The sequence below is a fragment of the Cornus florida genome, unplaced genomic scaffold, assembly GCF_030987335.1.
Source record: "Cornus florida cultivar Cherokee Brave unplaced genomic scaffold, ASM3098733v1 CherokeeBrave_3.0.0_Hap2_Chr01, whole genome shotgun sequence".
NCBI lineage: Eukaryota > Viridiplantae > Streptophyta > Magnoliopsida > Cornales > Cornaceae > Cornus > Cornus florida.
The window spans coordinates 5,339,707-5,355,121 of NW_026775571.1; the positions used below are offsets into that span (position 1 = coordinate 5,339,707).

Below are 15,415 nucleotides of genomic sequence, written 5' to 3' on the forward strand. Positions count from 1 at the left end.
TGGAGGACTCTTATCCCTGTACTAGAGCCAAACCCTAGCCATCACAGATTAACAATGTCCCAAGTAACTCCAAAATAAATAAGTTAACAACTTATATACGTATTAAACGATACACAAAACTACCTTTATGCACAAGTAGATTGTAACCACATAACACATGCTCTAAATCCACAACAACTATAGGATGACAATATCGAATCTTTAGAACATGATTCGTTACGCGCTATAATAACATCACATGTCGAATTTTCAGTGTGCGATTCGCTACACTCTATAATAATATAATCCAATATTGAAAACATAATTTATAAATCTATTACAAGCCTAAAATCATGCTTCAAACATATAATCAATGCCAATTTCAGGATTTAATCATTAAAGCAATAAAAACGAAATTTAATCAAATAACTAATTAAATTCCCTAGCTTTCAAATCTCAATCAAATGGCCTCTAATCAATGCATATTATACAATATAGCATAGTATATACATACATTCACTAAAATCTCCATTAGGCCAATGGCACAACAAGGTAGAATTTAATTATATCATGATAATTAAACTTCTAAATTTCAAAGTAACTTCAAATGGACCCAATTTAATATATACTAGTACACAAGTCCTAGTCATCATGATTATCAAGTAAAAAACTTAATTGGGCCAAGGGAACCATTAAATAGATTTTAATTAATCATTTAATTTAAAATCTCTAGATTTTCATACTTGTCCAAAATACTCCCAAATTAAAGTATGTTAACAAACATGCTAAGACTTAATTTAAAAGCATACTACAAGTTCATTTCATGAAAAGTATGGCCATGGGATTTAATCTTTCACCAAAGATAAATATTAAATAAAAATTACAATTCTTATTCAATTAATCCCAATTTAATATATGTTAACAAACATATTAAAACATGATTTTTTAGCATGCCACAATTCCATTCTAAGTTATACACATCCTTGTGAATTAAATTTCATACAAAGAAATAATTAATACTAATTTTCTAGAATTGATACAAGGCATGCAATTAAGTTGTATAATCATGCTAAACACTCAATACAACACACACAAAAGCCTAGAACATCCCCTACCTCAATTTGAGATGAAAATCTCAAAAGCCACCAAATGGAAACCGCTCTGAATCCGACAAAACTTCTAGGTTTTGTCGGGGACTACACCGTGCACATAGAAGGCCCATCAAAATCACAACTTGACTTCAAACCCAAACTCAAAGAATGTCATAAATGGGTTCTAATAAGGGTGAAAGAAGCACATAGTCAACACGAACACTAAACGCAAAGGCCCTTCTATGTTCTGACGAAGGAATGAAGCTCAAAAGAGGAGAGAGAAGGTGGCAGCCTCCCTTGGGTTGCCATGGAAGCTTTAGGTCGTGCAAGAGAGTAGGGAAGATGAAAAAATAAAATATCTCACCTCCCTTTTATAGAAATCTCAAAAAGTGCCCCGAACGGACCCCGGCTGGTCCGAAAAAGTGAAATTTGAGCAGATGCGCTCAAATGACAAAACTCTGTGAACAAAAAAGATTCAAAATGAGAAAATATGAATAATGGAAGAAACGGCGTCAAAAATTGAGTCCTGAACAGAAAGTTATGCTCCAAACAAGTTTGGCGCTAATAGGGGCCAGAAACCCTAAAACTGGAAAACAATGACCAGAAGGAATTTCTAAGAGTACACGACTCAACGAAAAGTGAAAATGAATCCCGTACGAGGATCCAAGCTCAAAACAAGGCATTTAGTAATAACTTTCATTAATTGCACAATAGCCCCTCCAAAAAGTGAAAACTGCACTAATGGCCCAGAATGAAAATATCTTCCAAAAATATTTTCTTAAAAACCCCTAAAATAAAATATCTTCAAAATATATTTACGAAAAACACCCCAAGAAAAGAAAATAATTTCAAAGAACTTTGCATCCATACCCCTATGGACACCGGGAGCAACCAGAGTACTTTCTTACAAAAGTAAAGATACGTATTTCGTAGAAATCACTTAAGATGGAGATAGATGAAGTCAAAAACCAACTTCGAACACAAGAAGTGTGGTTATACCAACAAAGTGTCAAACGGGGAAAAGACAAAATAGGGAAAAGGACGAAATAGGGAAAGGACGAAAAGTGAATAGTGTCGAAAAAATGAAAAATGTGGAAACTACTCGGTCCTCAAAGGAAGTTGTCAATCCACAGAAAAGAGTCTCGAAAATCACTCCAGAGCACTGGAGACGATACTGAACTGAACTCAGAAAGGAAAGACAACGGAAAAAAAAAATATCCGTGAAAATCCGGGTCATTACAGGAATCTCATATATGCCATGGTCTATACCAAACAGGACATCCGTTACATGGTAGGGATAGTCAGAAAATATTAGTCCAATCATGGACTTGATAACTGGTTAGTTGTGAAAAATATCATTAAGTACCTTAGGAGAACCAATGATCTCATACTCATTTATGGATGTGATGATATGGTCTTAGTCAGGTATGCTAATTCTGATTTTTAATCAGATGTAGATACTATGAGGTTTTTGACTTAGTGGATGTTCTCTTAATAGAAGGGAAATCAGTCAGTAGATTGTTAAGCAGATTTCAACTGCTAACTTAAACCTGAAGGTGGAGTACATTGCAGCTTTAAAGGCAGCAAAGGAAGCTTTTTTGGTTTGATCTCACTGATTTAGAGGTTGTGGAGCGTACTAGCCTGCCTATCGAGCTATATTGCAATAATAGTGTAGAAGTAGTCTAAACCAATGACCCAAGGTTCCATAGAGGAACAAGGTACACTGAGAGGAAAGTATCATGTCCTACATGATATTGTCCGGCAAGAAAATATACTCATAGCTAGAACATTACATTGGAACACAACTTTATTGATCCGTTGACAAAGGTGTTATCGATCAATAGTTTTGATCATCACTTGGATAACATTAGAGTTAGATGCAATTTGAATTGGCTATGAGGGCAAGTGGGAGCTGATAGGATTTATATGCCCTAGCATAGCAAATTCCTTTTTGGATTAAAGTGACATATATTCCTGCCGTATTTGAAATATTTATGCTTTATACAATTGGTGAATTCAATGTATTACGTTTCAATTCATTATGGAATTGATAGGGTCCACTTGATTACAAGAGATATTTATATATGTACGTGATGGCGATCAATACATGAATATAAATAGTAATCATAAATTGTTCATAGTCGGTAATTATGAAAGGACTCATAATTAATTAAGACTTGAACTGGATCCGCATTAGGTTGAGATATATTGGGAGAGCTATCGTATGCAATTGCTCCCTATCACCGTCATGGCATTTGACTTTTAAGCATGAAAGAAATATAGACTCTTTTATTAATTAATAATTACTTTGATTTATTCGGCAGAATCTTCGGAATCTTTACACCGGCACTTTGGGTAATTATGTAATTAATAGTTAGAGGGTTATATTTTCAATTTTTGCATCATTGTTACTTATATTTATTTTGTATTGATTATGGTTGATCACAAAGTAAATTCGAAGGTCTTCTTGTGTTTTTAGACAAAATGATTTATTATATATTTCTTTATTTAAATTATTATTTTTGTCAAACAAATGTTTTATTGTGATCGAGCCAGAAATAATCAAAGGTACCAAAATATATATATTAATAAAGTAGTCAGATTGATGGCTTTATTTATCCGATAACTAATTATGCATAGAGGGGTCAAAGTGCGACATTGACTTAGAGGTTATTTATTATTTAATTAGAGTTCAATTAATTTCTTTTAGTGGAGTAGAAATTAATTTATGAATTAATTGAATTGGGTCCATGGACCGGGCCAATTATTAATTCATTGTAGCCAATAAAATAATAAGCCCAAAGGATTCTCACTTATAGCCCAACTTGATATTGAAATCTTATTAGATTTGAGACATGTGAATTAGAGATTAAGAAGGATTTATTGTTTTCTTTTCTTTATCTTTATGTTGCATATATATATACATGGTCTATATATATTTTTGGTGTAATTTTTGGAAGAAGGAAAAAGGAATATATTTTCTCTCTCTAGATTTTAGGGTTTGCTTTCTCATCTAATGGAGGCTCTCACAAGCCTAGTTTTCAAGGTCATTCATGGAGGCTTATGAGTGATTCCTAAAGGCAAAACAATTACCAAAAAGATGGAGATTTTCTCCTGCTAAGGGATCTACAATAAGTGAGAACATTCACTTTAGAGGAAAGATTTAAAGGTTTACTCAGACCTTTGATGTAAGTATTCAATCCATTAATTGAATGATACATCATATTTTATTTTTGCATAAAACTTATCTCTATATGATGAATTAAGATTTGTGAATGAAAATCCCTCAAAAAGTTTTTAAAACTATCACGTTTCCCAACACCCACATCCCGACTTGAAGGTCCATCTTTCATTTCGTATTGCCATAATAGTTGTCCATTTAAAAAAGTCAATGAACAAGGTTTGTGTTCAAACACAAGCTACAAGTGAATTGCCAAGTATAATAAGTTAGTTTCAAAAACTATGAACGCATTGAAGAGCCGCCCCCCAAACTAGATCACTCCACCACTACTTAGATAAGAGGCTCAGCTAGGTGTGGAAATACCATGAAACCTTTCACTACATTGCTTATGGCTAAAATAAAAACATCAACTTGAAAAGAAAAAAAAAAAAAAAAAAAAAGAATGAGCAACACACCTTCAACTTCTCGTGAGCTTCTTTGACAATTTTCCCATCCTTTTTCTTCCTCCAACGATGACCATCTTTACGGAAATATCATAGTACTTTACGATCAAATAGGAACAAAGAACCAGCTGAAAACGGACAATGTTTGGTTGCTCTTTGTAAATTAAAGGGAATGTTAATGCACCATCAGAAATGGTGGGAGCAAGTGATATATCAGACCTCAACAGTGTATAAGAAAGCATCAGTCTACCTTATATAAATGATTCAGAATAAAAATATGAATTTAATACCATATGAATATAAAAGCGAAAGATAAAATATCAAACATAGGAAGTGTTGAAGGCATTAAGAATTAAACTAAGTTAACTGTTACCAGTATCATTGCCCTGTACATAGAATAGATAATACCAACATACAAAACAAGTGCCATTATGATTTATTAATAGGTGTTAGAATGTATATCCTTCATAATGTTGGGTCATAATCAATCATTATGTAATTACCCATAGTAGTTAGGGTTATTGTGTAATTGTGTAATTAGGGTGTCTAACCCTTGTTCTTTATATAAGCCTTATTTAGAGGGCTGAAGTAAGATACACAATATACATCTCTCTCTATCTCTCTCTCTCTCTTTCCCTATCTCTCATGAATCTGAACATGGTATCAGAGCGGTATAAATTCATGGGTGTGGGAAACGACAAGTGTGTTGCCCTTGTGTGAGAGCGACTGGAATTGTGAGTATGTCGTGGGTGTCCTTAACGGAAGTTCGTGTCGCCAGTAGGTTAAGAACATCACTTATAGTCGACATCGTCCTTAGTCGCCATCAGATCTGAAGCCCGTAGTCATCATCGTCAGATCTGCAGCCTCCTTCGTCGCCTTCAGATCTAAAGCCCCTTGGCCGCTTATGTTGTTGCCGCGTAGATCGTCAGCAAGCTCGCTAACACCTACCATCGTTGTTTGTAGAGGTAAAGCTTCATCGATTCGTCTTTTTTCTTAGTCGGTAGTTACGGAGGTTGTGTGGTGTCGCCGCTGTGTGCTTGTCGGAGTCTGTTGGTGGGATTGTGAAGAAGAATAGCCCTGTTTGGTTACGCGGCTACACTATTCCAATCCTGGTTTACTAAAACCGAGATAGTAGAAACCTGGTTTTGATCCAATCCAGTTACCCAGATTCAATCCAGCTACCCAGATCCGACCCGGTTCAAGATTCGACTCGGTTCTGATTCTGCATTTTTCCCAGGTTCATTTTTTTATCTTCTCTATGGCTTCCAGTTCAGATCTCCTATCTCCTATCTCCTGCATCTTTTAATCCTCCCATGACTTCAGTCAAGCTTAATGGAAAAAATTACATTTTATGGGCCAAGTCATTGGCTATTTTCTTGAAAGCCAAAGGCTTTGGCGATCATTTGGTTCAAGATAAACCCAAAAGCAGTGTTGCTAATTTTAGTTCATGGGAACAAAGGGATGCTCAGATCATCTCCTTAATGTTGAATTGTATTAAACCTTATATTAGCTCCAACTTGTTATATCTGGACACTACCAAAGAGATATGGACCCAACTCCAACAGTTATATTCTGGTACTGGTAATATAACCAGAGTTTATGAGGTGTGTAGACAATTTTTTAACCTCTAACAAAGGACTCAAAGTTTAAAAGAATACCTCTCACGGGCAATGGGACTGTGTGAAGAAATGAATATGTATCAACCCATCACCTCTGATGTGAAAAGCATGCAGTAGCAACGTGAGGATTTTAATGTTGTTCGGGTTCTCACAGGATTGTCACAAGAGTATGAACCTGTTCGTGCACAGATTTTAGGTAGCCCTACACTTCCCTCTCTACCTGATATGTTAACCAGACTCCAACGTGCCACTTTATCTAGTGGCGCTTCAAGAAGTGCTTCCAGTGGTGTCACTGCTCCTTCTAACAGTGAACATTCTGCCTTAGTTGTAAACCAGCGTGGCTTTCAGTCTTCTCGTGGAGGTGGTGGTGGTGGTCGTTTCAGTCGTGGTCGTGGCCTTGGCCATGGTCGAGGCAAAGGCAAAGACTCAAAAATTTGCACTCACTGCAGTCTTACTAATCACACTGTCAATTACTGTTGGATCTTCATGGGAAACAGTCATTTTCTTCCTATGCACATCAAGTGACTTCTAGTGATGTGGATTCTTCTCTCTCTACCATATCCACTGCTTCACATGTGGCTGTTGAGACTGTTATGGTCACAATACCCCGTGATGAGTATGCTCAGTTTTTGTCTCAACAACGGACTTCCACCTCATCTTCCATGGGGTCCTTGGCTCAATCAGGTAGTGGCCCTACATATCTTTTGTCCTCTACTCAGAGTCCCTGGATTCTTGACTCTGGCGCGTCCGATCACATGACTGGTAGGTCTCATCTCTTATCTGATTTTCAGTCTGTTCATTCCTCTCAAAGTGTTACTCTTGCTAATGGATCATCAACTAAAGCCTTAGGTTTGGGAACTGTTCATCTTACCCCTTCTATGTCCTTTTTCTCTGTGTTATATGTTTCTCAATTCCCTTTTAATTTGTTGTCCATTAGCAAAACTACTAAATCTCTTAACTGTTCTGTAATATTTTATCCCGTATGTTGTCTTTTTCAGGATCTCAAGACGAAGAAGAGGATTGGTACGAGACATGAAGTAAGTGGCTTGTATTACTTTGATCTTGCACCATCTCCCACGGCTCTTCAATCATCTTTGTCTTCTTTCCAGTGGCACTGTCGTCTCGGCCATCCCTCACTATCAGTTCTGCAGCGTCAAGTTCCCTGTCTTAGTCATGTTGAGTCTATGTCTTGTGAAACATGTCAGCTTAGTAAGCATTGTCGTGTATCTTTTAAACCAAGAGCTAATAATCGTGTGGCCAGTCCTTTCCAATTAGTTCATTCAGATGTATGGGACCAATAAAACATATTTCTATTAATGGATTTCATTATTTTGTGACTTTTGTGGATGATCATTCTCGGATGACTTGGTTATTTTTAATAAAAAATCGTTCTGAGTTGTTTTCTATTTTTCAAATATTTCTTAAAGAAATCAAAACTCAATTTGGGTGTTCTATTAAAGTTTTACGTTCTGACAATGCCAAAAAATATTTCTCAGACCCTTTTGAGACTTATTTTCATGCTAAAGGCATCATTCATCAATCCTCTTGTACATATACTCCGCAACAAAACGGAGTAGCTGAACGTAAAAATCGTCATCTTCTGGAAGTCTGTCGTGCCCTTTTATTTCATATGCATGTTCCTAAATGTTTTTGGAGTGATGTTGTTCTTACAGCATGTCATCTTATTAATAGGATACCCTTGTCAGTGCTAAAAGGTAAATCTCCTCGTTCTGTTCTATTTCCTGACTCCATATCGTTTAATCTGACTCCGCGGGTCTTTGGCTGTATGTGTTATGTCCATAACCTTGGACCTGGTCTTGATAAACTCGACCCTCGTGCAACTAAATGTGTTTTTCTTGGGTATTCATGCACTCAGAAAGGCTATCGTTGTTACAGTCCTCATTTCCAACGCTATTTCACTAGTGCTAATGTAACATTTTCTGAGTCTATCCCATATTTTCTGATTCTACTACTCCTCTCGATATTACTTCTGAGCTACCTCTGGCATCGGTTCCCTCTCAGTTTCCTGTTTCCGTACCTTATCTCTCTGCTGTCCCATTGCAGGTTTATACTCGACAACCTCGACCGCCTACTTTGCTCCCTCTATCTCCTTCAGAGTCTTCGAATCCGACACCTTTACCCAATGATTTGCCTATTGCCCTTCGTAAAGGTATTATGTCGTGTGTTACTGCACAACCCAATTCTAACTTTGTCTCTTGTCGTCGTATTTCATCCTCTTTATCTTGTTTTTATCCAAAGTATATGTTACTTTTGTTCCAAAGACTTTGCAGGATGCTCTCTCTGATTTAGGTTAGTGGCAAGCCATGGTAGATGAAATGGATGCCCTTTATCGTAATGGAACATGGGATCTTGTTCCCTTACCTTCGGGCTCCAAACCAGTTCATTGTAAGTGGGTCTACACAGTTAAATACCTTCAAGATGGGTCTATTGAGCGGTTGAAGGGTCGTCTAGTGGCAAAAGGGTACACTCAGACTTATGGTGTTGACAATGATGAGACTTTTTCTCCTGTTGCTAAGATTTCTTCTATTCGGATTCTTATTTCCATTGCTGCCAATTGTAACTGGTCGTTGTTCCAATTGGATGTCAAAAATGTCTTCTTATATGATGACTTGGTTGAAGAAGTTTATATAGAGCAACCACCTGGGTTTGTTGCTCAGGGGAGTATCGTCACACTGTTTGTCGCCTTAAAAAGGCCCTATATGGATTGAAACAATCTCCACGGGCTTGGTTTGGGAAATTCTCTGAGGCGGCATTAGAATTTGGTCTTAACAGATGCCAGATCGATCATTCGATATTTCACCTACGCACTAAAGCTGGCTTCATTTTTCTTGTGGTGCATGTAAATAATATTGTGATCACAGGTGATGATTCTGCAAGCATTGCTAAGTTGAAGTTATTTCTGCAAAATCGGTTCCACACTAAAGACTTGGGTAAACTTAAGTACTTCTTAGGTATTGAAGTTGCTAGATCCAAGGAAGGTATAAGTTTATCTTAACGAAAATATGTGTTGGATTTGCTAGAAGAAACGGGTATGTTAGGTGGTTGTCCAGTAATTGATGCTCCTATGGATTCAAATACAAAACTTGTGTCTGATGAGCGTGATCTATTTAATGACCCAGACAGATTTCGTCGCCTTGTTGGGAAATTAATTTACCTCACTATCACTCGACCTGATATTTCATATGTAGTTAGCATTATAAGTCAGTTTATGGGAGCTCCTAGAATACCACATTGGATTGTTGTTCTTCGGATTATCCGATATCTCAAGCGAGCTCCAGGTTTTGGGTTACTATACAAATCAAATGGTCATCTCAGGGTGGAAGGTTTTACAGATGCTGGCTGGGCTGGTTCTCCTTCAGATAGGAGATCTACTACAGGCTACTGTACATTTGTAGGAGAAAATCTTGTTACGTGGAAAAGTAAAAAGCAAATGGTGGTAGCTCGGTCTAATGCTGAAGCTGAGTACAGGGCAATGGCACATACCACTAGTGAGTTGACATGGATACAAAATCTTCTAAAAGAACTTGGGTTGACAGTTGAAACTTCTACTCCACTGTTCTGCGATAACCAAGCAGCAATTCATATTGCATCGAATCCTGTGTTTCATGAGAGAACCAAACATATTGAGGTTGATTGTCATTTTACTCGAGAAAAAATATTAAGTGGTAGCATCTCTACTCCATTTGTGAAGTCTGAAGATCAACTAGCTGATATGTTTACCAAAGCACTGGGTCATAATCGGTTAAGGACTATCTATTCCAAGCTGGGATTATTTGATATATATTCTTCAGCTTAAGGGGAAGTGTTAGAATGTATATCCTTTATAATGATGGGTCATAATCGATTATTATGTAATTACCCATAGTAATTAGGGTTATTGTGTAATTGTGTAATTAGGGTGTCTAACCCTTGTTCTTTATATAAGCCGTTTTTAGAGGGCTGAAGTAAGATACTGATGCGACCTGAGCGTGTGCACAAAATAATGCACAACACTTTGGTTTTGGAAATGGTGTCAAACGGGAATCATACTTTAAATTTATATAAAAGCCACTTAACACTTATACCATCAAGTATGAAGTGAGAAGGGATCGTTCCTAAGGGATTGAACACGTGTTGGGATTAAACTTGATTTTTGTGCTAATGAGATTGCACAAGAGAGAGAGAGAGAGAGAGAGAGTTTTTTTGGTGAAGTGATTAAACTAGAGTTCAATTGAAAACATGGAAATGAAAATGACAATGCAAGTAAATTAAACTAAGAATTAAAGAGATAGGAAGAGAGTCTTAGGGTTAGGATTCACCACTAAGCTCATGCAATTAACCATATGCTTTCAATTAATGGGGAATTCATTAATGTAATTATAGATGTGGTCACATTATCATCACAAATCACAATTGTAAGCATAGATTATCAACATCAAGAATGAATTGTCTACCTAATGACAATTAAACTAAAGTGTAGAACCCATTCAAGACTACATCATAACCCACCATACACATTCACAAATATATCCGATAAGAGCACACATCAATCAAGAGGATAATACTAATTGTAATTAGAAGTATAGATTAACATAATCAAGCATAAATTGCCTACTTTACTACAATTAACTAATGACAAGTAACCTAATTTGTAAAACAACCCATCAAGATTAAGCCTTTATCCATCAAATTAATTAACAATTGTATCAACTAAGTATCATGCTATGACCATCACTAAACACAACTACAAGAAGTATCTAATGTAGAATATAATTCCAAAGTAATCACATATAGACATGCAAATTACATATAGAATTAATGAAAGAATTAAGTTTAAATTATCTAATGATGAATAAAATCCCTAATTAATTATACATAAACATACAATCAACTAGAGATTTCAATGGAATAATTTATCAATACAAGCACTAATTTGTCAAATCAAGCGTGTCTATATAAAGAAATCACAAGGTCATACATTTAATTACAACATATTAATTCCCTAAGAAAAGAAATACAAAGGCTTAGGTTACATGAACTTAGGGCTCATCCAAGCTCTAAGTGAAGAACTAGCTCCTGGAGGAGATGATCATGGTATCAACAAGCTCCATCTCCATCTTTTGGCTCCTTCTTCTTCCTCTTTTAATTGTAGACAGAGAGCCTGTAAAATTTCTTGAAACCCTCGCCTCTTCCCTTTTTTCTAAAGAGAACGTTATATCTTATAGAAAAAAATCAAATGTAATAATCAAAAAATAATAACTCCTTTAAATAAAATAATAACTAATCCTAAACTAATAATTCACTGGGCATTAAGTAACAAACCCTATTAAAGCCCACAAGTTACAAAAATAAGCCCAAAAGACAAAATCCCGTAGCCAGGTAAACATCAATCCTGCAATGCTGCCAGGTGCTGGGGGATCGATCCTACAGCCTTGGGGATCGATCCCAAAAAGGCATTTTTAGTTCTGTGAATAGTGGGGATTGATCCCCCGAAGTTGGAAATTTCCTTTAACCCTTATTTAGCTCTATTTTGACCCCGAGCTAATTGGTTTGCTTCTTCATCTTTGGGAACATCATCAAAGGCCCGAGATTGACTGCTTTTGAATAATAAACACACTATACGACCTATTTTTACCATTTTCTGAACTTTTTCTGAATGTCTTTGCTTAACTCCAAAAAGGCTTTAATGAACCGTTCTTAACTCATTTTAACTTTATTGCCCTCAAATACACATAAACATAAATTAAGATTAAAACATGAAATTAAGATAGATGCAAAGACTAAAATACCTTAGCTTAGGTGCTGAAATGTGCAACATTTAAGCACTTATCATGCCCCAAACTTAGATATTGCTAGTCCCTAGCAATGAACTACAACATAGAAATGAAACAAACATATATACAACTATGAACTAATAAAGCAAATAAAGATAACACCACTTTCGTAGGGATCACGGTTGCATTTAGCATATGCAACAAGCCTTTTAAACATCATGATCATCTCGTGGACGAGTGAAGTCTCGTGAGGGTTTTCAGACATGGTACCCACAAACATCAACAGCTCTTTCTTACTTGAAAAGTAACGACACATATCAAACAAGTGTTGAAAGTAGACTACTTCAGGTTTGCAAATTTTTGCCATTTCTAAGCTATTCTCAACATTTCAACATCATGTAAGCAAAAATGATCCGCCACACACCAAGCAAGTTAATTATGCAAATTGAATCAATTCTATCATTCTTTTTGAGTGAACCGGCATCAAAATGTGTTGATATCCTAGCAAATCAATGTAATGGCATAGCCTTACCCTCAAACTAGCATACAAATATAGTACCAGACATCGAGACATTGAATGAACCTTGTTATTCAATCAAACATTTTTTTTTAATTGATTTTCTGTTTTTTTTTTAATATGTATGACCATGTGTAATGTCCAAGTTCCTTAAGCTCTCTAATCACCCCATGTAACAAGCTTTGAGCCAACGACTCCCAAGCCAGATGGTCTTAGGGCGTTAAGTGTAAAAACACTCCTAAAGGTGTAATGACTCAGAATGGCTAGGCTACGAACTCAAATTAATCATACATCTTACATTCCTTCCTTGTTTTCCTTTTTAATCAGTTGACATGTTGAAAGAATGCAATTTATTATTATTATTATTTTTTTTTTTTTTTCGTTCTTCACCTTTGGTAAGTGCTTTTATTTCTTTTCTTTGCAAGGTCATTTTATCAAGAATGAAAGTTTTCAAAGCATATTAGCTCAATTAGGATAAACCAAGACAATAATCAACTAAATATGTACCCCACAAATTGAATGCTAGGGTGCGCAAGTGCAAGTGTAGAATTCTAGAATCAACTCTCAAATCATTTTCAACCAATAAGATGATGTGTACCACAAGAGCAAACATGATATCAAAAATTAAAAATTTACTCCTAAATGGCATCCTAAAGCATACAAGAAGTATTAGACTCTAACAACTTATTTTTCAAAGGCACTATGCTTCAAAAGTTCGAAATCATTGCCAAATACATCTCAAATCTCATCATGCATTTAAAACTCAATTTAAAATAGAATGAATCATGATGACCTTACCCCTCAACTTAAACTGTACATTGTCCTCAATGTGCAATGAGAATAATGAAAAATAATGAAAAGAGTATACCGTGATGGCAAAGTCTATGAAGTCCGGCAATGATCCAGTAGGAAAGATGTCTCCCCCAAACTTGGATGCAAAAACTTAGCTGTATAACCATACTAGCAAACTCACATCAAATATCACATAGGATAAGCAATGCATACAGTTCAAAATTCTCATATCAAATATCACATGGGATAAGCAATACATACAGTTCAAAATAATATATAACACAATGCAAAGAAATATGAGATGAAACCCTTGATAAAATCTGAAAACATTCATAACCAGTCATAAAGGCATACTGGTAACACATATTTTTGAAAAAAAAATTTATTTTATTTTATTTTGTTTGTTTTTTTTATTGTTTATTTTTTATTTTAAAAGAAACAAAGAAAAAGAACATGTATATACAACCTAAAAAAATAAATAAAAAATGAACTAAATTTAACATCTCTAACAAGACGGAATGTTACTTTGAAATTTTTATTTTTATTTTTATTTTGTTATTTATTTAAAATAAATAAATAAAAACCCTACTGCAAAATCTACTGAATTGGTTATTTTTTTAATTATTATTAATTTTTTTTATTTCATTGTTATTTATTATTATTATTATTATTTAAGTTTTTTTATTTAATTGATTATTTAATTTTTTTATTATTTAATTTTTTATGTATTTTTTTTATTTTTTTGTTATGTATCTTTTTTTTATTGAATTTTTTTTATTATTTTTTTTCTGTTATTTAATTTTGTTTTTTATTATTTATTTATTTATTTTTTTGTTTATCAAATGGAAGACGGAGAGCAGCGAAGCCGTAATCGCCGACGAACCCAGCCGCGACTCAGCCCCAATCACCGGAGAGAACCCACTCGTCTAAAATTTCAGCGTTTAACGTCGAAGAACCCAAAGCGAAGCGAAGAACCGAGTCTCAAATCATGGCCGTAGAAAACCCAGCCAGAATCGGAGAAGAAACCAGCCGGAATCAGAAAAAAATCCAGCCGGAATCGCTGCACAACGCCGGAAGACCCAATCCAAATCGCTGGAGAATGAAACAAGGCCGGAATGAACCTGCAAACTCGCCGGCGAAGATCCCAGCCGAAAGCGCCGGAGAGATATAGCCGCGATGCCGGAAGATGAACAGCCGCGAATTGCTGACGAACCCAGCCGCGAATCGCTGGATAAGAACCACGATTCACAAGCTCGCCGGAAGAAAACGGCAACCCAGGAACGACCAGATAAGAACAGCCGCGATCAGAGAAGCACGGCCGTCGGCGCTGGAGAATAACCAGCCGTAATCGCCGGCGAGACCTAGAAACCGGCGAAAGGAACCCAGCCCAATAGCCGGAAAAGAACCAGCGGCGACGTCAGAAGAATAAAGGGCGGAACACAGGCCAAGTCTTAAGCCGGCGGCCGGAGAAAGAACGAGAACTATGGCGCCAGAATTTAATACCTTCGATGCCGCGGAAGAGAAGTGCGAACAGTGAGGGTTGGACGATGAAATTGGGTTCAGAGATTTTTGAGAAAAGAAGCAGAATTTTGCTTGGGCATGGAAGCATGAGGGTAGGGCAAGCTAAGGGGCTCGAGCACCCTAAGGGAGGGATAGTTAATTGTATGCAATAAAATTTCCCTTCACACTGAGTAATGTGAGAAAGTGAAAGGGGATTGATCCCCACGATTGGGGGATTGATCCACTTGGGTTTTTTTTTTTTGTGTTAGTCCCTGCCAAAGCATGGGATGGATCTCCTATTATTTTTTTTATTTTTATTATTTTAAGCAAAACTAAGAAGAATATATATACTAAAATAAAATATAAATAAAACAAAATAAAAATAAAAATAAAAATAAATAGTAATAATAAAAATAAATAAAATCACAAAGCAACCTATACGAACTAGTAATGTTTTTTTTTTACACTTATTATTATTATTATTATTATTTGAATTAAGCAAAACTAAAATGAAATATA

The 15,415-nt window shown here is 35.8% G+C and overlaps 1 protein-coding gene across 1 annotated transcript; it reads left to right on the forward strand.

Annotated features, from left to right (window-relative positions):
* Positions 1 to 6,007: 6,007 nt before the first annotated feature.
* On the forward strand, positions 6,008 to 8,628 carry LOC132269025 (uncharacterized). Its single transcript, XM_059770017.1, has 7 exons — positions 6,008 to 6,275; positions 6,468 to 6,731; positions 6,836 to 7,173; positions 7,312 to 7,513; positions 7,987 to 8,243; positions 8,336 to 8,483; positions 8,573 to 8,628. The coding sequence occupies exons 1-7, from the start codon at positions 6,008 to 6,010 to the stop codon at positions 8,626 to 8,628; spliced, it is 1,533 nt and encodes a 510-aa protein (XP_059626000.1).
* Positions 8,629 to 15,415: the final 6,787 nt, after the last annotated feature.